This window comes from Macrobrachium nipponense, chromosome 37, assembly GCF_015104395.2.
Source record: "Macrobrachium nipponense isolate FS-2020 chromosome 37, ASM1510439v2, whole genome shotgun sequence".
NCBI lineage: Eukaryota > Metazoa > Arthropoda > Malacostraca > Decapoda > Palaemonidae > Macrobrachium > Macrobrachium nipponense.
The window spans coordinates 12,397,935-12,421,850 of record NC_061097.1 but is presented as its reverse complement, the minus strand read 5'-3'; the positions used below and the strand labels follow the sequence as shown (position 1 = coordinate 12,421,850).

The 23,916-nt window shown below is 35.3% G+C and overlaps 1 protein-coding gene across 1 annotated transcript in view; it reads left to right on the top strand.

The window, feature by feature from the left end:
• LOC135209024 (uncharacterized) overlaps nt 1–23,916 on the top strand; it is a 501,080-nt gene that overhangs the window by 440,744 nt on the left and 36,420 nt on the right. Inside the window, exon 5 of the mRNA XM_064241559.1 lies at nt 8,401–8,536. Coding sequence (XP_064097629.1) covers nt 8,401–8,536 — 136 coding nt within the window. The remainder of the gene's footprint in view (nt 1–8,400; nt 8,537–23,916) is intronic.

Sequence of the window (23,916 nt, the reverse complement as noted above, 5' to 3'; positions counted from 1 at the left end):
TATTATTGTGATCTCCCTCAGCTCCCATCAAGTAGCTTCAGATATAAAGCCCGCTCCAACTATGATACTTTTTCTTATTTACCAGGTCGAATAAATATTACCAAAAGTGAAAAATTCTACAAGCCTTAGCCCAAATTAATATATCAATAATAATAGAACTCATGAACCTCAACCTGGGAACAAAAGTTCAGGGGTTCAAGAGCCTCCTCACCAAGTCAAGGTGGTCCCAAGTCAAGGTTTGATAATATTTTTAAGGCCTTTAGGTATACTGAAAGAATTTGCACCTGGAAAAATTTAGAAAGGACACGGAAATTCAGGAAAATACACGATACATAGAAATAATGTCGTTCTGATTAAGCAAAAGTCTTGTCTATGGCTCTATTTTGAGGTGATTAGCTGGAAACTGTATATGGTAATCACTTTAGGCTAAGGACGAGAAAGAGCTTCAGTATTTGCATTATTAGAAATTACCTCATAATTTACAATTATTGCTGCATAGAATGTTGAAAAATGCCATTATCTTTCATCTAAAGAAAATTACTGTTACACCAATTTTAGCAGCTATATTTCTTTTAATTAGTTTCATGTTACTGAAACTGTGTTTATGAGATTTGCCATTTAAGATTAAAGCATTATGACGATCATTAAGGTTGCCACTAATGTTCAGGTATACTAATTTTAATCATTCTCTGTAGTTGCCTTGGCATCAACAGAATAAGGGTTTTGCTTGCCAAAGACAAGGCTCATTCTTATGATACTGCTATTTTCAACCAACCTAATACACAAATATTTTTCCTTTGGAAAAAATAAAAAAAATTATAACTAAAGACGAATCTGACATCCATATCAACCACTGAAAAACTTAAATGTAAGATAACATTAATTTAGGTATAATTCTGTTCAATTTAATAAAGCTCATCGCTTTTGTTTCTACAAGAGCGTACTCTCTCTCTAACCTAAAGCCCCGTACACACTATGCATCATGATGCTAGCAGTGTTAGATGGATGTATTGAAAAACGACTTTTTCAGCAAGAAGCCACATCAACAACGTGTTCATGGGTCAGAGCCATTTCATTACTCAGCTCAGTGATGCACCATCATTCAGAGGGGGAGGACGTCCGCTCACCACCACCCGCCAAACCCCTTGAGTGGACAAGGACTAACACAATACAGTTTATTGAATTACTGTTTGGAACATCAAATGCAAGCATTACAAGATGAGAAACATCAGGAGTGCAAGCTTGGAAACCATAAAATCAATTATTGAGTTTTGTAAACTGTACATTGCGGAATGAAGACATTACTAAAAAGCTGCACACCCTGAAGACTCAATTCTACAGGAAATGTCTGCAATCAAAGCATCACAGAAGTTTGGAGCTGGCACGAAAGATCTCTACACTCTGAAGTTATGGTGTTTTGATGGGCTGCATTTCCTGTAATAAAAAAATATTTATGTACTTTGTACCTATATTTGAACCTTACTTTAAAAGGGCATTATAGATGGCTTCACAGGTATCGGGGATGATTAGACCAGGGCTCTGTTTTGAAATCCTGGTTGAATATTGGAGGCTTGCATACAATCCTCCAGCTGCAAGAACGAGCTCCTGGTGATATGCTGTCTCGAAAGCTGGTGTCCTGCTTACAAATTTTTTCCAACAATTTATAAAATGCAAGGATTGGCATTCTTATGTAATTTTCACAGTCTATTGGATTTTCGACTTGTAGCTCCAAAAATATTTAATTGAAGCTTCCCTTCAGAGGTCGCCGAGAAAGCCATTGCTTACACCACAAGGTTCTTCGTTTCTTCCTCAAAAGTTTCTTTTTTGCAGCACACAGAGCAAATACACCCCACAGTAGAGTCTCCTGGCAAAGCACATCATCGACAGACATCCTGCCGTTGAAAGCTGAACTGCGAGAACAAGTGAGCAGTAATTGCAGTACAGTTTGGCCGCTATTAATTTTATTCAACGCCACTACTGCATCACTTAGCTGATACATGATGGCATAGAGTGTACCATGCTTAAGACGGGCAGCGAACTGAGCAAAACAGTCACTTACCCACATCAACGCTCAGGTGTGCCTCCAAAGGTCGCTTCAGCTCAGGCATATCGATTGAGATGTGCTATCTGCTCATATTGCTGCACATGCGGAAAAAACTGTACAGGCTGTTCACATTAACATTCAGGAGTGTCCATGCAGGTATTCTGGAATATTAATGGTGGCATTTATGGGATAGAGTAAGATAGGACTCCATATGGGAAATGACACAGTTACATTAGTAATGGATATAATTATGAAAGAGTAATGGAGAGGGCTTGGATTAGTTTTTTGCACAATCGATAAACAAAGTACATGACAGTATCAGCTGTGTGCTTGTGGGTACCAGGAAGAATTGGAGACCACGTTGTATATGCACAGGCGTGAAGTATAGAAAAGGAGGCTGGTGATGAGTAAAAATTTGTGGATGATAAGGCTCAGGAAAAACTTAGAGGTGGAATTTCACAGAGGCCCTTTGAGTCACGCGGCGTTAGAGGTGAAGATGATGTTCGGATTACTCTATTATGACTGATACGTTAACATGCTCACATTATGAAAATTTCTTAAATCTGCAATACATAATTGTAGTTTACCTGTTTCATGTCCTGACAGCAGCCATTTTTTCATGTGTTCCTTTTTCTTTTATAAAACTACCTATGATTTCTGTGACTTCATAAACCCTTCACTGCTCAAGTTATGAGAGTTGATGTGGGCTTCCCTACAGTTAATTTCTTTTATGCTTCAAATTTATTTTGTCAGTGAACCTTTAAGTTTTCCCTACCTATTGAGATTTGTGATTTTTATAGTTTTATACTTTTGTTGAAACATATTCTCAGGGTATTTCTGCCCTGCCAAGACGTTTTTGAAGCTTCAAACTTGGAACTATGAACCCTGAGAACAAATTGATTTTGCGGGAAATATAGTCAAACCCCAGTCAGTTCGGTTAACGCTAAAACTTCGAAACAAAAGCTGAATAGTTCCGTAGGCTTTTCCGGGACATTGTTTCCTTAACCGAATGAATAAGATATGCTAATTCTATTGCTCAAATATGTGTGACTGTACCGTGAATTTCTTCAGATTCAACATACTTGAGTCAATGGTCTTTGCCCATCCACCAAGTTAATCTTTAACAAGGGACTTCTTGTACATATAAATCTATTGAGTTCTCCTGGTTCTGCAAGAAATGATAAACTTGCAATACAGCATGCAACATCAGCTGATGTAAGATGGAGGCCATTAGATGAACATCCCACTTGTTTTATACGCACCCTTAGGAATCAATCAAGGAAGTACGGGCATACTTTTATATTTTTGTAAAATAATATTTTGAACAGGAAAACGTATAGACTTATTAGCAATGTAATTTAATTCCTATTTCGCAAATACGATTCCGATAGAGAAATTAAATAAAGCATTTTCAGTAAAGTTTTACGTTATAAATACAATAGTTTCAATTAAAAAGATATAACACTATTGCTCTTCAAACAATTGCTATTTGTTATTCCTCAAAAGAACGCGCTGCTAAGCTTGACCAGTGCTGACGAATGATATAACTTCATAAAGCGTAGGTTTTCAACACCAATATCTTTGAAATGCTATGCAGAGGAAATGGCCAATTTTTACATTCGAGACAGTTCCTGTAACTTTGTGCAGACCCACTTCAAAAGCAAGATTCACACTAGCTGCCGGAGCCATCTGTACTTGAACTAGTTCAGAGTATCACCAGTGAGAGGCGCTGAGTAATGAGAGAGAGAGAGAGAGAGAGAGAGAGAGAGAGAGAGAGAGAGAGAGAGAGAGAGAGAGAGAGAGAGAGAGAGAGAGAGGAGGAAAGTATATGCTGGAGAGTCTTTACCTTCATGATAACTTCATAAGTTTATGCGAGGATCTTATACGTATGTTACTGAACACAACATGCACGGATCTTAGGCTACGGATTGCATTTGTTAGAAAATGGGGCTGTAATTAGGTTACGGTTCGGTAATAGCTGGCCAGTGGTAAGTCTGGCTGGTGGGTAATTGCATAATTCGCAGTAGTTCTGGGATACTTGGGTTATGGGCTATTTGAAATGCTATGTAGTTTCAGCCAAGAGTTGTGCCTTCTAGACCAAGGGATTTGTTTTCGTTATGAATTTGATTCCTCTTATATGACGTCCTTTATTAAGATTATCTTAAGAAAGGTACCCTTTACAAAAATCCAATAGTATTACTTTCTAACGTCCAATATTCACACTTCTACTGCCAAGAGGAAAAAACGCAGTAACTACATCACAACTGTCTGAAGTATGTAGACTGTGAGGAAACCGTAATTTCCATTTATAATAGCACAGAAAATCACGTGGCCCTTTGCTTCTTGGGTGGACATCTAAGAACAGGGAAAACTCTATGAAATTTTCCTCCTTTGTTCACGTGGTATTTTCCTTCTTTCTCCCTTCGGTTCTCTTCTATTCTAGTTTGTTTTACAATAACCCTCTTACTTCCTTTCTTTTGATGATCGCTTTTCAACCATCATGTGTGACTTAGCTCGGTCTTTAGTCTCCCTTTCTTCTACTGTCTCAAAACCATATCTGAGATGGAAGTTCATATCGCTGTTTCCGCCGCTGAAGGCAATTATATTTTTTACCATTATGTTGCTTCTTCAAAATATTCTAATCAATTGAAAAAATCAATTTTTCCTCTATTATTACTCAGATAGCAAAAGTGTTGTCTTCTACTTTTTTATTGGTGATTTTTATACTCTTGGTTTTATTTTGTAAGCTTTACCACTACCCTTCTTTCCTCACGTAATTGCAGGCCGGTATAGTATACACACCGGCTATCTACTAAATTGAAACCATAATATTCTCTACTTGATTCTATATAGGTATCTGATTTACCTGCTTTAAATAATGTCTTTCCTGAAGGCTTCTAGTATAGGTACCTTTGTCTTCATTTCTAATAACTGGTTTTGATAAAGCATATTTTATGAATTTCATTCAACTTCGCATGAAAAGATTTATCGGCTGAAAGGTGAAATCAGTCCTGCATAACGAAAAATTTAACTTCAGAGAATGATGGGTGACTATTACTAAATAAACCCAAACCTAACCTAACCTAACCTAACCTAACCATTTTCTAGATCAGATCACCGCACTTAGAAGCTCAGATCCAAATGTTCTCAAGTATTGTAACTCAAAATCTACGACTGATTTAAATGACCCATTGAAAACCACAACACACAAAGCTTAGAAAGCAGCAATGGAGCCCCATAATTACAAAATCAACCAAAAGATGGATGATGATATATAGGTATGGGTTCGCCCATGGATGCGCTGTTTACTGTTATGTAGACTGGAGTAGGGGATGAAGTAGTATCCTCTATCCACACTAAAGTTGCCATCTATGCCATGCATGTAGATAACACCTGTGTCCTTAGCTATACCCACTATGCGATTCAGAACCTTTGTCCTGGTGTTTTTCCGGAATAACTTTTTTCTGTGCATTTGACAAAGATATTACTTTACATCCCTACCTAACTTTCGGCAGTATTCGTTATTACTTATACTTAGAAAAAACTATATTCATGAGTAAAATAAAGCAGCCGATGCCAGTGGTGGAACACCCTAATGTATGGGTTCAAAGTTATACGTGACATAAACATATGACGCCCCGACTCCTCCCAAAGGGTGATGACGCCAAACAGCTGTCTGTGACATTGTGAATAAATATTCGTACTTTGTCAGGGCTTCAAAAATCGCTGCTACGATAAGTCATTGTCCCCATGGTTGCAGGACAGCTTTTGTGACTCGACTTGCACAATTGTTTAAAAGTGAGGAGGCCCATGGCAAACCCTATGTAAGCTTGAACAGCTAAACGAATAATAGGGCCCTTTTTTGGGTTAAGAGAATTTGCTTTGCCAAAAAAAGAAAAGTCATGGGTTATAATATATCACTGAATGAATTCTATAGACCCCAGTGCTTGGCTTGAAGTCTAAATTCTATAATCCAATCTAATCGTATGTAATTGTCTATTTATTACAATGATCGCCACTGTCACATTAGGAAAAATATCAACAGAGTTACGACGAATACCAAAGTTTTCTTCACTTTGTTAATTGATTTTTAATTATATAATTTTTCAATGGAGAAATAGTGATAGAAAGTAATTTCTCTGATTACTTGTGGAAACCCTTTTCTTCAAGGATTCTAGAACTCGACCTCATGGCATAAATCCTATGTACTGCTACTACTACCACCACTACTACAAAGTGTAAACAAGGAGTATTGGTTGTATTTCATTGTTGCCAGGGGTGGAGACTTTTTCACTAATAGCCAATTATCCATCGAGAAGGAGGCAAGTTAATGACGTCAATAGTTAAGTCATTATATCTTTGAAAGACATTCCTCTGAGTTTGCTGGCGATGTCTACAGGAAGTCGGTGTTACTTATATTACCATAACTGGACAACTTTCGTAATACAGAATACAATAAAAAATTAGGTAAGGATGTAAGTTACCCTGTGGTAAAGTGTCATCTTTGTCAGGTACGTTGATAAAATTTTATTCCGGAAAAACACCGGGACACCGGCTATGAATCTTATAGTAGCTCCCTCTTTCCATAGCAAGGGATGATGAAACCTGGTTCCACACTCGTACGTCCACCTAACGTACTCGTACGCTTGAGTGCTAACAGTGATCGCATTAAAACTTGTCAATATTCGTTTTTATCTGTCTGTGCTAACTGAGTCCTCACGTGTTCCAAAGGAAAAGGCTACATTACGGAATGAACGAAACGAACGCATTAGAAGAAAAGAGCCAAATTTGGTCAACATCATGACATAAAACCGTGATAACCTCAATAACTGAGACAATATATTTTCGGTAAACATTTAATTTTTAGTTTCTGGTTCTTTTTTTCTTTTCCAAACCTTGCATAGAGAGTTTTCCTCCTTATGAAGTCATCTATTCATTGATTCATCTCTGCTATCATCACACCACTATCCATTACATTCCCTCTTAAATACCTACATGAATCAAACACTTCCTTTATTCTACCATCCATGCTAATATTTACTACTGGAATTTTTTGGCGACTCAATGTCAACAAAACATTACTTATTTAGTTTCAAATTTCTTCACTAATGAACACTAAAACTTTTTTCGAAGTCTTTGCTACTTCTTTTTATAATCTCCAAACATTCATTGTCTATCTGTCTCTACTGATGACTCTTTCATAAACTTGCACATTCATTTGACTTTTCTCAGCACTCCCTCGGATATCACCTCTTTCACTATAGCAGTCACTTGCTCTCCATAGTACTACATTTCCAAATAAGTTTATTTTGATCGTGAAATATCTTAACGGCTCCAAACTTGTTGCACCATATATCAATCAACAGTCCCCATCACTTCTCTACCAATTCTATCATAACATTTGTCTAGTCATGTATGGTACACAAAACCTTTCACTTTACTCTCCCACTTATAGCACATCTATCTGTTTCAAGAACCGTTTTCCATTTATAGTGACGCTGTTCTTTGCTCATCAATCCAGCTTGTTAAGTAAGACAAAAGTCTCTCATACACATCTCTCATTGACGTAAGTAATACTGGGGCTCTCTTTCTTAAGCACCTGCCTGTTTGTGAGTTCAAATCCCCTCCATAACTGCATTTATCCTCCTTTTCTCTTATTTGTAATTGTCTTACAATTCTCTATTAAATATCCTACTACTCTCTTAACATGTCCTGTAACGATGATTTAAGCAGTGGCGGATTTCAGGTGGTGGGCACCTGGTCCCGTGGCCCCCGACCCCCACGGATAGAATAATCCGTAAATCTCAAGGCTATTATTAAATTTTGATAATGTGTACCCATTTTGCACAAGTAAATCATTGATAGAAACACTGAAAATAAAATCATGATAATTTTTTCTTTTCTTTATGCATGTATTTAATGCTTGTATTTGCCAAGCAATTCACCAGCTACAGCTGTCGTAAACAATGTAACAATCTTCACAATTATAATCTCTCTCTCTCTCTCTCGCGTCCCAGCATCCCTCTTTTCATTCCTCTCTCTCTCGTCATCCTCCTCTCTCAGTGCATACAATATATAAGTACATATGATGCAAATTATATGTCTGTGTGTGCGTACGTTATATGAATATTGATATATATGTATCGTATGTAAGTACATGTCACATATACTAACTAGATGATAATCTTGTGTGACCCCAGATGAAAGATTTCCAGATCCGCCACTGGATTTAAATACAGCCTGCCTGACATGTCTGTCTTATAAAACTGAGGAGTGGGAGAAGAAGCTTCATCACAACGCTAAGTTTTATGTCTCGGAATAACTGATAGCACAGCAATCTCCCTTTTCTTTTGCAGGTTCAACGTTCGAACGAGCGCCGAGTTCTCCTGAAGGAGCTGACCTTCAACTCTACGGGGATATACAAATGCGAGGTGTCAGCGGACTCTCCTCACTTTCGGACTTACGATAACCAGAGTATTATGGTGGTCGTTGGTAAGTTTTGTCAAAATAAGATCAATGTGAATCTTGTTCTCCAGTGAATCACGAGACTGACTTTTCCCATTTGTATAATATACAAAGGAACCACTAAATTAACGGGGCGGTTGCATTATTTAGGTAGAAGTTAATCTGGATAAAAAGTAATCTGCGAAGACATAATATATCTGTCAGTTTCTCATTCACTGGATAAGTTAAAAAGAAATACAACTGTGAATTTCATAACGTTTCAAGTAATAAAATAATTAGTCGTATAAAACGAATGTACCTTAATGATTAGGTATTTACCAAACATCTCATATTTACTGGTCAATATGAATAGGTTAGCACACTCAACCTATGGATAAAAACAGTTCTAACTGTCTGATTTCCATTTGTATATATATTTATAATAATGTACCAATTTTGCTTTATAAGATCACATTATTTATATATTTATATGGCATTAGTAGCACTGTAAGCCTATGTTAATAAAAAGCTAAAACGTAAAGCTTGTAGGTAAGTTATAGCCAGCCTGAGTAATAAACAGTGGGGTTGAGTTACTCTTAAGCCTAATATAGTTATTATTCCAGCCGGAATAATAAGTGCCTGTGAATTGTAAGTTACTTACCTAAGTAATGCGTAACTTACGTCTGGGACTGCTTTCAATAAATCTATTGCTCACACATTATCAGTTATCAGTAAGTCAGTCTGGTAAGCTGTTAACATTCGAGAGTTGTTCTTTTCGCCGACAAAGATAATTATGATTTCGATTATTACAATAATAATAATTTACGCATCCTTCTTGGAGACTGTGCCGGAGTTAACAGTGTCCAATGTCTGTTGGGGTGCCACGATATCACAGCGTTAAATATTGTAGTTATCAATTTATTACCATTATAAAGCATTTTCCGGGAAAATTCGTTGCCACTAATTCTCCAAACCCCGCTGGAAGGATGTGTCCCTACAATAGAGGTGAAAATGTAACTGGGCTCGGTATAGTATTTCCAAACCTTCTTGTCGTTTTGGGGAAGGCAAGGGTGTGAAGTGGCGCTGCCAAATCAAACATTCTCAATCAATTTATGTAGTATTTGAAAGCACTACAGACCTAAACAATTCTAAAATAATTATTGCCAGATTTTATTTTTATCTTATATAAACATTTCGTAACATTTTACACAAGGTAACGACACAAACATTGCTTTTGTTTTTAAACAGTTCACCGTTCAATTGAAGTAAACTTAATGAGTACCAACATGGATGCCACCACGTGTTTGAGTGCATGAGTGTGTGTGCTTTTTCAAGAGTATATTGCGTTAATTATCAAATTCGGCAAGAAGCCTGCAATAAGGTTCAGCTTCTCTCTGATATATATGACAATAAATAACTAATAATTTGTATATAATTTTATCACCATTCATTATATGCTTTCTTACGTTTGCCTGAAACGCCACTCCGCGAAGACTGTGGTGGACGCTCATGGTGGCCGTCAGGTTTCCTTCCTGTTACAAATGTTAATGCTCCAAGGTTTTAAAGACTGCGATCTCAATCACTTTTATTTTGAATTGCCCCTTTCCCGACACCAGTCTTAGCGGGTGTTTGTTGATCATTTGAAATTTATCTATATTTGTTTGTTAATGAGGTTTTCACTATGTTTCCTTTCTCTTCATTATGAATTTGTTCATTATTTTTTAGAATAATAATTAAATTGTCATTGGTGTCATGGGCGTCGTGACATGAATACAAAAGTATCAAATTTCAATTATATATATACATATATATATGTGTATGTATATGTATAAATATATATTTATTCATTTAATATATATAAATATATAATAGTACATACTGGAGGGCGAAAAGGTGATGCATCTTACAACTTTATATCCAGCCAAAATACAAAAGTAACAACAACTTCAATTAATACGTAAGACTCGGTGAAATTGTTAAATGTTAAAATACAGATAACTGAATCGCAACATGAAAGTTAAAACCAACCTAACGCCTCAAAGAAAGAAAACTGAGTGACTAAGAAGGGCACCAAAAGGACGAAGAAACATCTCATGCTATAAACAGAGGGGCAGAAAAGGACTGACTGTTCAAAGATGGAACAAGTTGTTTGATGGTTAACGATTCTAGGACATGGAGAGAGGTTTCATCAGCAGCTTGCTCCAAGATTTCAAAGTTGTCGAAGGAAATCAAAGATCTACACTTTTTTTAATGTCCTCTTGTGTTGGAAAACTCCTTCTCACTCCAAGTTCACCCAGTTCTATTGCTGACGCCCCGATGAGAATCGGCTGGCACTTTCAGCATTCTTTTGGTGGATCCGACGGAAGTCCCGAGATTACAACTCGGGCAAGTGAACTTATAAACCACAAAGAACGCATGAGGGATGGTACAGTGTCTTTAAATCTAAAAAGAGATCCAGCTGTTCTTGGATTCCTTAGACCGAGTTTGGGGTTAAGACAGTAAAAGTATTTCTTTAAAATCTGCCTTAATGAAGCTAAAAATTTGTCGACATTCGTAAAAGGCAAAGAAACAAAAATCAAGTTTAGGTACTGTAGGTGCAGGAATGTCTGGCTGAAATTTGTTATTCTCGAATTTTTTTTAGGTATTTCTCAAATCTCGGATCCACCAAAAGAATGCTGAAAGTGCCAGCCGATTCTCATCGGTGCGTTAGCCATAGAACTTGGGTGTAATTTGAGTAAGAAGTTTTCCGACACAAAAGAACATTCAAAAAAGTGTAAATCTTTGATTTCCTATGGCCATTTTAAAATCTTAGAGCAAGCTGCTGATGAATCCTCACTCCATATCCTCGAATGGTTAACCATCAAACAACTTGTTCCGTCTTTGAATATAGACAGTCTTCTTCTGCCCCTCTGTTCTTGGTGCCCTGCGTGGTCACTGTTTCATTCTTTGAGGCGTTAGATTGTTTTTAACTTTTATGTCCACATAGCTATATCTTACATTAACAATTTTACTGAGTCTTACGTATTGATTTTAACTGTTGTTACTTTGTACTTTAGCCCTGATGACGAAGCCATACTTTGAAAAGTTGGCTGCAAATAAAGTTGCAAGATGCATCACCTCCTTTTCACCCTCCTATTTGTACTGCGTATCCGACTTTCCAGAAGTCAACACTCTCCCGATTACATTATATATACAGTGGTACCTCGACATACGAAAGGCTCAACTTACGAAAAACTCGAGATACGAAAGCAAATACGAAAAGTTTTCAAGATACGAAAGGTTGTTGCTGTAAAGTCCCGAGATTCGCCCGGACCACCGAGAACAATTTTAAAACTCCCGCGCCGCCAACTGAGTAAAACTCGCCACCATCCTCCCGCTCTCCATTGGTTCCTGATGCTAGTTACCCCATAAGGTCCTGCTCTCCTATTGGTCAGCATCTACCCCTTGTGCTTTAAGTATTCTATTGGTAAAAGGATGCTGTAAATTGAAAAACTTATTCATGCAATACATTTAATAAAAAAAAAATATTAGGTAAAGATAGAATAAAGAATAGAAATGAATGGTTATTATACTGTTTGGTAGTTTCAGTAGTTGAAGAGAGATAATGAAAATTTATTGCTTACTGTGTAAAGTGATTGCTTGGCGATCGTTCGATACTCGTAAGTGCTGGATGTAAACAGAAGTTTGGAAGCTTTTTTTTGTTTGTTTATTATAGTTAATGGTTACTTAATAATTATTTGAAATGAGTACATGCAATACATTTAATAAAAAAATTGTGAATTAGATATCATAAAATATAAAATAAATCAGACTGCCAACAAATACGTATTTTTCAGAATTCTTCTTCTGTTTTATTATTACACATATGTTTCATTATAGCTCTCAGTAACTCAGTATCTCCATTAGGTAAAGATAGAATAAAGAATAGAAATGAATGGTTATTATACTGTTTGGTAGTTTCATTAGTTGAAGAGAGATACTAATGAAAATTTATGGCTTACTGTGTGCTAGGAAAAATGATTGCTTGGCGTTCGTTCGGTACTCGTAAGAGGTAAGACGGGTAAGAGCTGAATGTAAACAATCGATTGGAAGGTTTTTTTTGTTTGTTTGTGTATTATAGTTAATGATTAATTAATAATTATTTGAAATGAGTACATACTGATTATTTATACATTTTATTGGCATATTCTAAGCTTTTAGCTCTTAGGTTTAGATGTCAGAATCATAGACTAGGCTACAGTAGCAACCGCTAGCATAGGCTAGGCTTATTGTTAAGGGACATATGCTAAAGTCCTAATATATGCAGTAAAAATGGGGTTGAACATTACATGCAGTTGAATATTACTCAATTATGTACAGTATTTTGCCTTTTTGGAGTCATATTTCTTCTGTCGGATCGGCGTCGTAACCCAAGAACATGTGTTTTAGGCCTGGAAATATAATTTACTGGGGTGTTTTTGGAGGGCTTGGAATGGATTAGCCATTTTACATGTAAAATGTGGTCCAAGATAAGATAATTTCATGATACGAAGGGCGCCTCGGAACGGATTAATTTCGTATCTCGAGGTACTACTGTGTATATATATATATATATATATATATATATATATATATATATATATATATATATATATATGGTTAAATAAAGGTTTTTGCCAAGAAGGAAAAAATGAAAAGCGAGATAGCCAAGCACTTGCGGTCTAGTGCGACCCTTTACTCAGGCACAACTGATCTTACAGAGGAAAAACATAGTCAAAGTAGGCTTAATATCCAAACTGACACTACAAGATTAGCAATAAGGTCGATTTCACTTTACAGAAACCAGGAAACGCCTGAGGGCAAGCGAATTTTTAGGCAGCCACACCTTGGAGGATAAACACGTGGTCAACAGATGATTCATCCAGAAAACAATACCTTTTGAAAAAGGAGGCATATACAACTTATTACCATGAAATTTACAAAAATGTTCCCCAAAAAATTAATGAAAAGACGAAAAAAAGAATATAAATATATCGAGCAAGAGAGAGAGAGAGGGAGAGAGAGAGAGATAAAAACTATATACATGTGGGACAAATTTATTAATTGGGGTGATACCTCTGTAATTGCTAGATCTAATGATTATGTTTCAAGAAATTTACTGGAATCAGCAATTATACAAATCACTAATAAAAACAACATAAATCTTAGTCCGGGATTGTACCATTTGGACACGTATATTTGTAAAATGTTTATGAAGGACCTTAAAATAAATGAACTACTAATAAATTAGTCCCACATGTTATTAGTTAGTTATTCTCTCTCTCTCTCCTCTCTCTCTCTCTCTCTCTCTCTCGCTCTATTTCTCTCTCTCTCTCTCGTCTCTTCTCTCTATCTCTCTCTCTCACTCTCTGTTCTCCCTCTCTCTCTCTCTCTCTCTTGCTCGATATATTTAAATTCTTTTTTTCGTCTTTTCATTAATTTTTTGGGGAACATTTTTGTAAATTTCATGGTAATAAGTTGTATATGCCTCCTTTTTTTCCAAAAGGTATTGTTTTCTGGATGAATCATCTGTTGACCACGCGTGTATCCTCCAAGGTATGGCTGCCTAAAAATTCGCTTGCCCTCAGGCGTTTCCTCGTGTCTGTAGAGTGAAATCGACCTTATTGCTAATCTTCTAGTGTCAGTTTGGATATTAAGCCTACTCTGACTATGTTTTTCCTCTGTAAGATCAGTTGTGCCTGGGTAAAGGGTCGCACTAGACCGAAAGTGCTTGGCTATCTAGCTTTTCATTGTTTTCCTTCGTGGCAAAAACCTTTATTTATACATAGCATCACGTTTTATATACTTCGTGATCAAGTTATTCATATATATGGTCGTATGTTAATGTTACCACGCTATAGAAATCCGAACATTTCGATTGCTCTAAACAAAATTTGGCACGTGGCCATCATTATAGACCCAAGTTAGGTAACGGTTAGGTTTCAAATCCTACCCCTTCCCCTTTCCCTTCACCTTTCCCTTCACCTTTCCCTTCACCTTTCCCCTCCCCCTTCCCTTTGTAATTGAAGATAAAGATACCAATTATGTCAGCTCTGCAGAAAGAGGACAATCATCCTTATTGAGAACCCTTACTATTAGCGATGCATCGTTTTTGAAGGATACTTTTCTTCCGAGTATGTTATGTAAACAAGGCGCGATCCGACCTCCAGCTTACTCAGGACGCGTGCAAGATTTTCCCCTCACGCATAAGTTGTAAACATTATATTCCTAACTTTTAACGTAAATTAAGCATGCTAAAGTCTACAGTCAAATACAGCCTTGTTTCACCAACGAAAATTAAAATAAATACGCTACATCTTATTAGGAAATAATTTTTCTATTCTGCTTAACACGCACATTATTTCTTAAATTTTCACTCCAATAAATAAAACATAATATCCTAACCCAAAATTCCCGTATCTTGAACTCAACTCAAATCAACTTTTTCAGACCTTTTTAGGCTCTTCCATAGACCTTTCCTTCCGCACTCCTCAACAATAACACCAAGAACAGCAAATTAGCTTGTAGGCTTACTACCCGAAAAGGGTTTGGAAAAACTGGAAGGGGTCGAGGCGCCTTTAATGAGATGTGAATTGATCGTTCCTCAATAAAAAAATAAAAAAATTAAACTCATAAAATTGTCTAAAATGAGAGAGAGATTTTCAAAATATTGGGCCATTAACTTTTACGAATTGGGACAAACCTAAATCAGAGTTGAAAGCGCCTGAGTGAAATCTTAATTTAGTAAACATAATATTCTCAAAATAACCGTATGATGAAAGATTTTGAACATAAATGTTGCTTTCAGTAATTTTTATATTAAGACTAGTAATAAAAATGTTTTGGGCTACATATATGAAATTCATTGCAAAACGTGTCTAAAATATAAACGAGAAAATCACTTTGAAACTCACTTTTACAATGAATAAATGAGAGATTTATATCATCCTGTTAACTGGAGTGAAGCAAGATCTTTAGTCCCGTGTAACGACACAGTTAAAAGGAATACCATTGAATCTTGTTTCAAGTTTAATAATGGAAGTGTTCTAAACTTAAGTCTTGGTTTATTTAAACTCGACACGTTCGTAATTAACAAAGTTGTTCATAATTATGATTTTAGTTTGTGACAGCGTGATCCCGGATTATCCTGGATTATCCGTTCGTGTATTATCATTTGACAATTAACCATCTGGTGTTCTTGTTCTTTTTGTTTACATTGTAACATTCTTTTCAATTGTGTCTAATAAGTGCCCCGAAGATGCCAGAATAAACACGTGAAGGCACTTGGTACTGAACTTCTGCCTCTCATTTTCCTGTGGTATTCGCTTATATACTGAAGTCCCGTGCATTTACTGGGATCTTTTAAGTCAATATATAGATATATATATGATATATATAAGTATTAGATATTACTAAATTATATATATATAGATATTTATATAACGAAACATAATATTATACATATATTACATATACATATACATTTATACATTATATATAATATATAATAGTATAAGATTATATATAATAAATAGATTATAGATTTTATTATATATATATATATATATATATATATTATACCCTGGATTATTTCGAAATTAGAGGGACCCCTTCTCCACAGAACAAATGGGAGAGTTTAAATGAAGTTTTTTTGCTATCCGGTATATATTATTAGGGATATATATATATTATATATAGTATATATATATTACATATTATATCTATATTATTAGAATATAAATATATATATATATATATATACTATATATAACATAGATATAATCTATTATATATATTATATAATATACATAAATATTATATACATATAATTATATTAATATATATATATATATATCATATTATATCTATATAGGGATATATACATATTATATAACATATATAGATATATATTATATAATTATATATATATATATATATATTATACTGTATATTTCGCAATAGAGACCCTCTACCCAGAACAAAATTTGGAGAGTTAAATGAGTGGAAGTTTTTTGCTATAGCCTATCTCCAAGTACATTATCTTAAGTTTCTATTAAGCTATTTTTCATTTTACATTTCTTGTATTTTCAGACTGAGTGACGGAGTTAGATACAGCCATGGCTAACGACTCGGAGGAAATCTGATGGATTGACCGCATCCAGGCTATAACCTTCAGAGAGGCCAGGGATGCTGGCGCATCTTTCATTTCACGTTGCTGGATAGCTAAATACATTAAAAGAGATGAATCATTTGTGGAAAGAATCTGGAACAAAAATCTATATGCCTATCATCGCGAAAAGAGTGAGAATCTTGGAAGGCCTGAAGTCCTTTCTCAGGAGTCAAAAGACATCATAGCTAAGACAGTGGCTAGGCCAAGAAAGTCTTTGCATAAATTGGCGCTTGAACTAGAAACAATAATGGGAGAGCAGAGATGTTTTGTGGTTCATTTCTTAAAGACTGGGATGAAGCTGACTTTCTCCATGTTGCCGCATCAGATGAATTCATTATTTATACAGTCAGGAAGCCAAATCATAAAAATGGCATCATTTGGGCTGCAAAGTTGGATGATATCAGCGGTGACGTGCGCTATCGCCAAGTTGTGAAATTTCCTGAATGTTTGGGAATTTTTCTGTTTCAAAGCCAAGCAGTTAATGTGGATCATCAAAGAAAAGGGACAGTCATGGAATGACGAATACTTCAGAAAAACTGTGCTTACTGGTTGAGTATTTACATTTTTGCATGATAAGGTACCATGTTTCAAGGCTCTTCGGACACAGGAACTGCTTCGAAACATTGGTATCGATTTATTCTAGTCATGTGAATTTCCAGGTAGCTCCCCTGACCTTAATGTGTGTGAAAACATTGGTAGTATCTTAAAGAATCGTGTTGAAGCGCGCACAGTGAACTATGATGGTATACCAAGCCCCGACACCCTGCGAAGAGACGTGACCGAAGTGCTCAGGGAAATGGAGTTTGAGTCTCAGCTTTTTTGCGATTTGCTGAATTCATACCCCTCAAGAACGCAGTGGTACAGGCAGATGGAGGCCACACGAAATATCAAATAATCAGTGAGAAACTTAAATAAATACCTATTCTGAATTACCTTTGTTTTTGTCCATATCAATTTTAGTTTATGCTGTTAAGGGGGGGCCTCTAATTTCGAAATACCCTGCATATATATATATATATATATATATATATATATATATATATATATATATATATATATATATATATAAATATATATATATATGTGTGTGTGTGTGTGTGTGTGTGTGTGTATGTGTGTATATAGTGTGTAGGTGTGCATATACATACATACATACACACACATTTATATATATATTTATATATATATATATTATATATATATATATATATATATATATATTATATATATATATATATAAAGATATTTATCTATTATATCCAAAGAGTACGCTCTTTCAACGACAATTCTCGAAAATATGAAAGAGTTTTACGATAACATTACCGTCTCCGAAACTTGACATAGCAGGTAGCATTAACTTTTCAGGCACAATGAAAAATGCACAGATGGCCGTGCTACAGCTTTTATCATTCAAAAAATACAAAATCACATACTCATGACTTCTCTTCAGGAAAACATACGCATATGCGAGAAATGTCCTTCATTACATATTTTGTGTACTGTAATAGGATTCCCAATTCCGTGTTTGACTGGAGACGATTTAATATAGAAATTAAAAATTACTACTTCGAATTTAAGTTGAAGTGCCAAGGACCAAAAATTATTTAGTAATTATGACTCCCAAATTACAGTAGTTTCCAGCGATATTAAGGAGGCAAATGTACCGGAAAAAGTAGGCATTTCTATTACTGCCTAACGCAGCTTTTCTTTTATGATAACGAAAGTTTTTCAGGTCATAGCTTAAGTATTATCGCATTATTATTTCTTCTGAAAACGGGTGAGCAATATATATATATATAAATATATATATATATATATATATATATATATAATATATATATATATATATATATATATATATGCTTATATATATTGCTACACCTTCTGTTTTCAGAATAAACAATGATGCGATGATATTTACCATGTAATATATATATATATATATATATATATATATATATATATATATATATAAATATATATATATAATATATTGCTGTACCTTCTCTTTCAGAAGAAATATGCTGCAATAGTGTTTAGGGCTCTCTCGTCTCTCTCTCTCATCTCTCTCTCTCTCGCTCTCTCTCTCTCTCTCTACTCTCTCTCTATATATATCTATTATATATATATATATATATCTATTATATATATATATATATATATATCTATATATATATATATATATAATATATATATATATATGATATATACATATATATATATATATATATACATATATATCATGGTATATATACAATATATCCTTCGAGCTACAAATGTCCTTTAATATCTAATTCGGCTAACGTCACTGTCGGTCCTGATTTCGTTCCTGTCCGTTGGACGGTGGTTCGTCCCATGAGGGGACAAAATTATCATCAACTAAAAATTCCCCTTCGGTACATATATGAAAATATATCAATTCCAAGGTAGAGCGAATTAGATATTAAAGGACATTTGTAGCTCGAATGATTTATATGAATAACGGTGATGTGATAATTATTCATATACAATATATATATATATATATATATCTATATATATTATATATATATATATATTTATATATATGTGTGTGTGTGTGTATAAACATATATATGTATATATGGGAACGTTCCAAACATGACAGAAAAACTGAGAACACTGTACTAATACACAAAGTCACTACTTGGAACGAATGGTCTAGTTTTTGCCCTCCTAAAGCATAGTCTGTTAAAGTTCTGATTATGACTGAGCAGTCTACTCAATCTGTGGATCGTTCCTGGCTTACTGCCCACTAGTCCATCCAGCTAGTATAAATGGGTTTCACGGTCTGCATCGGTATAGAAAACGGCGTGAGACCAATAGACAGAGAACCATCAACAAGTTCGAAGTCGTGTTTGGTATCAGTTTCAGATTTTGTCTGGATCAACCTGGGTGCGAGTTAAAAATGTCCTGAGAGTTTCCATTCTGATCAGTATCGTCCTGGTGCCAACATTCAGGCATTGCTTAAGGTTCTTTGCAGCATCCCTTCGGCCCCTAGCTGCAGCACCTCTCATTCATTTTACTGAACCTCCGTTCATATTTACTTTCCACCCTTTCCTAACAATTGTTTCATCGTGCAACTGCGAGGTTTTCCTCCAGTTACACCTGTAAAACCTTTTTACTTTCAATTTCCCGTTCGGGACTGACTGACAGCACAGGTCCCAGCAATTGGCCTTTGGCTTAGATTTTATATTTTAATTCCAGTTACAATTCCTGTCTTGGAGGTACATTGCTCATCCCAAAGTTTTGAATGAAAACTGAGCAATAATTCAACACTGACGCCCGCGGTCTCTGATTTTTGTTGTACAGGAAGGGCAGGCACTTGTTTGCTGAAGATTGGCGATTTTTTTATTTTCGCACCAGAGATCACTTTTGTGCTGCCCTTATTTTCTTTGAATTCAACAGCCCACTTAATGAGGTGGGCTAAAACGGGAGATTTCCCACCATTTCTATTGCCCATGTCCTTATGGATTTCATCAAGGGATCAGCCACCTCTTTCACAAATACTTAATTCCGAGACAGTCAAGGTTTTAGCTCATTTTTAGATTTTGTTGAGCTTAGAGGTTTTCTAAAGGGCATCTCTGTACCGTAATTTAATAGAAACAGGCAATTGACGTATTGTGTAATCGAGATTATAGTGACTGCAGTTTGTATAAGATTCGAAGTGACATGGTAAAGTATTAAATATATCCATCTCTACTGACTCTAAATCCATCATGCTTACCGCACAATAAAGTTACAGGAGCTGTAAGTGAAAAATAATCACAAATTTCTGCCTTAGTTTGCAGCTTCCACACTTCCCCAAGAGAATAATAGAGCATAACAATTGATACCCCGATCGATAATGTAAGTATCCAGATTTGGCAAAATCTGGAGAATATTATCCAAAGCAGTGGCCAAACAGGAGGAGATGGAAGTCATATTTTACTGATAGAAAAGTGATTGAGTTAAAACAGAAACCAGCTAGAGACCAGATAAAAGTTCTATATTTGACTTTCATAATAGAAAGCAAATTCCATGGTCCACGGATGGCAGAATAAGACTAGCATTAACCCAAATAAGCTGCTTAGAAGTGAAACAGCTACTCAATACAAGTCGAATTTCATGTAAAAGAGGAATTAAATCAAGATCATTTGTAAGATATTCTTTTCAATATCGATCATAAATAAGATGTTCTTTTTAATAATGATCATGTAATAGATATGATTTTATACAAGACAAAGATAGTGACAGATGTTGAAAGTGCAAACAGTGACGCTCGCACAAAACGTGAATGAGCAGTGAGAACCGATAGTTAAATCATCTGAAATTTGTATTGCTTCCATTGAAAAGCGCTAAGTGTCATTTGGCCAAAACAAAGTCCTCCTGTACTAAACGTACATGTAACTACATTTTCATGAGTCACTAGAAAAGTTCATTCATTAACGTACAGAAAACGCCTTTTAATTTAATGGTTATTGTCGTCGAAAAGATAACTAAAAACCTGCAAACCACCGAAAGTGAGAAATGTGAAAATATAAGACATTATTTTTACGATTGAAGAATAACCTTATAATGCAATGAGCATAATGGTTTGAGATTCAATAGAGTTGGATACAATTTTACACTTTACCAAATCAGTTTGGGTCTTATGCAAACTGCAATCACTATCATTAGTACGCAACAGGTCATTTATTGTCTGATTATCTGTTTCAGTTAAATCACATTCCAGGATGCCCTCCTCCATTATATGAATCTCGATAATAAAATGCCTACGTCGCCTGAATTAGTGCACGTTGCTTGTTTTTCAGAATGTCGGCATCGATGTAATGTTGAAACGATGCATTGTCATGGTACCCGCCATAACAGAGGGTCGCTATTCTCATCGATGTAAGCGCCGAAGAAAAGTTTCTTGACAGTTCCTTGGTAGATTTTGAGAAAGAATGTAATGCGGTTTATATTGTCCATAACCTTTCTCTCCAATATTCTGAGCTCTGCACCGCTCTTTCTTCACTTACTGATTTACTGACTTTATTATCTTCGTCTATTTGATACTTTCATTTATATCATTGTGGAAAGATCCATTTACAAATAAGTGAAATTAGAGGATTATAAAAGCTACTATAACAACAATTCATTAGGTATTGACCTAAAGGTACTAAGCTACGATAAGTACAGAGTTAACCCTTCTGATTAAAAAAAGAGGTGCCAAGCAGAATAGCAATTAGATACAAGAATGTAAAACTAATTCAATAATGTGTCGAAAGAGAGAGTAACTATAGACGTATCAGAGAATAATAACTGAATTCTTATTTCGAGGTGGATCCTCATACTATAGCAATGAGTAAATAGGGACATCAGAGTGCTAAGGCAATTTCGTCAAAAAAACTATCGAGGAAAATATGGCAATTTGTGATGGCTAAACTATAGTAGATTCACATCAACCGTGCATTTGATGCCTTAGCCAGTCCCTTACGACGCTCCTGATTGGCTGTTGATAAGCCTTTCACAGGCTGGAAACTCTCAGTCCCTCTCGAGAGTTCACATAGGTAGGATCTATATTCCACCTCCCCTGAGGGATACGTCTTTCAAAAGTATCCCTCAGGAGAGGTGGAACATACATCCTGCTTATATGAGCTCTCGAGAGAGACTGAGAGTTTCCAGCCCTGTTATTGGCTTATCAACAGCCAATCAGGAGCGTCGTAAGGGACTGGCCAAGATATCAAATGCACGGCTGATGTAAATCTACTACAGCTCTTACGAAGATGCAGAAATGAGTCATTAAGGAATGTCTGCATGACCAGTTTGACTTCGCAAAAACAGGCTTATGCAGGATTCGAGATACTTCTGCTCTGAATAAGTAAGTGGAATATGAAGAGATGAACAAATGAAATACTGGAAAATTCCTTCACTTCGCTTTTTCAAAGAAAATCTGGCGCAATAATGAAATTACCGAGAGCAGTTTTACCTTAATGAACAGTCGGATCCTGAACCAGAGAAGTGAAACCTCTATTTTTAAGATTTTTTTTTTGGTGGGGGCACCAAATTACCTTTTATACGGGAGAATATCTGCGAGCGGCTTAGTTTTCATGCAAACCTTGATCTGATGTTCAGAACAGTATTTGCACAGATCTGGTGGAGAGTTCTTTTTTTTTTCTTCTTCTCTCTCTCAGTTTATAGGCAAAAAGGACAAATGCTCTCATACCTACTATACTCTTGAGAAGAAGGAATTCTATGAACTTCACGATGATTTGCATAACAGATCCTCCCATCGAAATACATGTAACGTAAAGGCAAACATATTGAATTCTAATTTCCTGAAGAAAAAGGATATACGGAAGTCATACTGAATTGGCCAAACGAAATGAGGTTTAGGTGAAGGAATCCAGTGCCGACAGGAGCATCCCACTTGGTCGGGGAAAAAGCCATCTGGTATTATCCGATCGACTCCAGTGAAGATGTAATTCCTAGCGCGTTCTTTCATCGACTCCAGTGAAATCGTCATTTCCAGCCTCTTTGTGGTTCCAGCTTTCTCTTTGTCATGAAATAAACAAGTTTGTTTATCGTCTTCGACTAATGGACTAGACGCAGAGACCTCGATGACAGATTTCCCGAATTAGATTTATCTGACTTAAATCGAGGACCTAATGTGCTAAAATAAGCCTAATGGAAATGTGCTGTTAAGCTCAGGTTCGAATAGCTAATCCTGATCAGGATAATTGTCAAATTAAGCTGGAGAGGATTAAAGACTCCCAAGATATAAAGCAGAATATTTTGGAGGAAGGAGGACAAACATCAGTATTGGTAACAAAAATTAGTGAATTTAGAAACAAAGATAATTTATGATGCGTGATTTCTTACTTAGTATAGTTCTGAAGTTATATATATACATATATATATATATATATATAGATATATATATATATATATATATATATATATATATATATATATATATATATATATATATATGTGTGTGTGTGTGTGTGTGTGTGTGTGTATGTGTGTGTAAACACACACACACACACACACTATACATATATATATATATATATATATATATATATATATATATATATATATATATATATGTAAACACACACACACATAAACACACACACACACACATATATATATATATATATATATATATATATATATATATATATATATACGTATATACTATATATATGCATATATGTGCATACTATGAATTTTTGCCACTTTTACACTCGTGTCA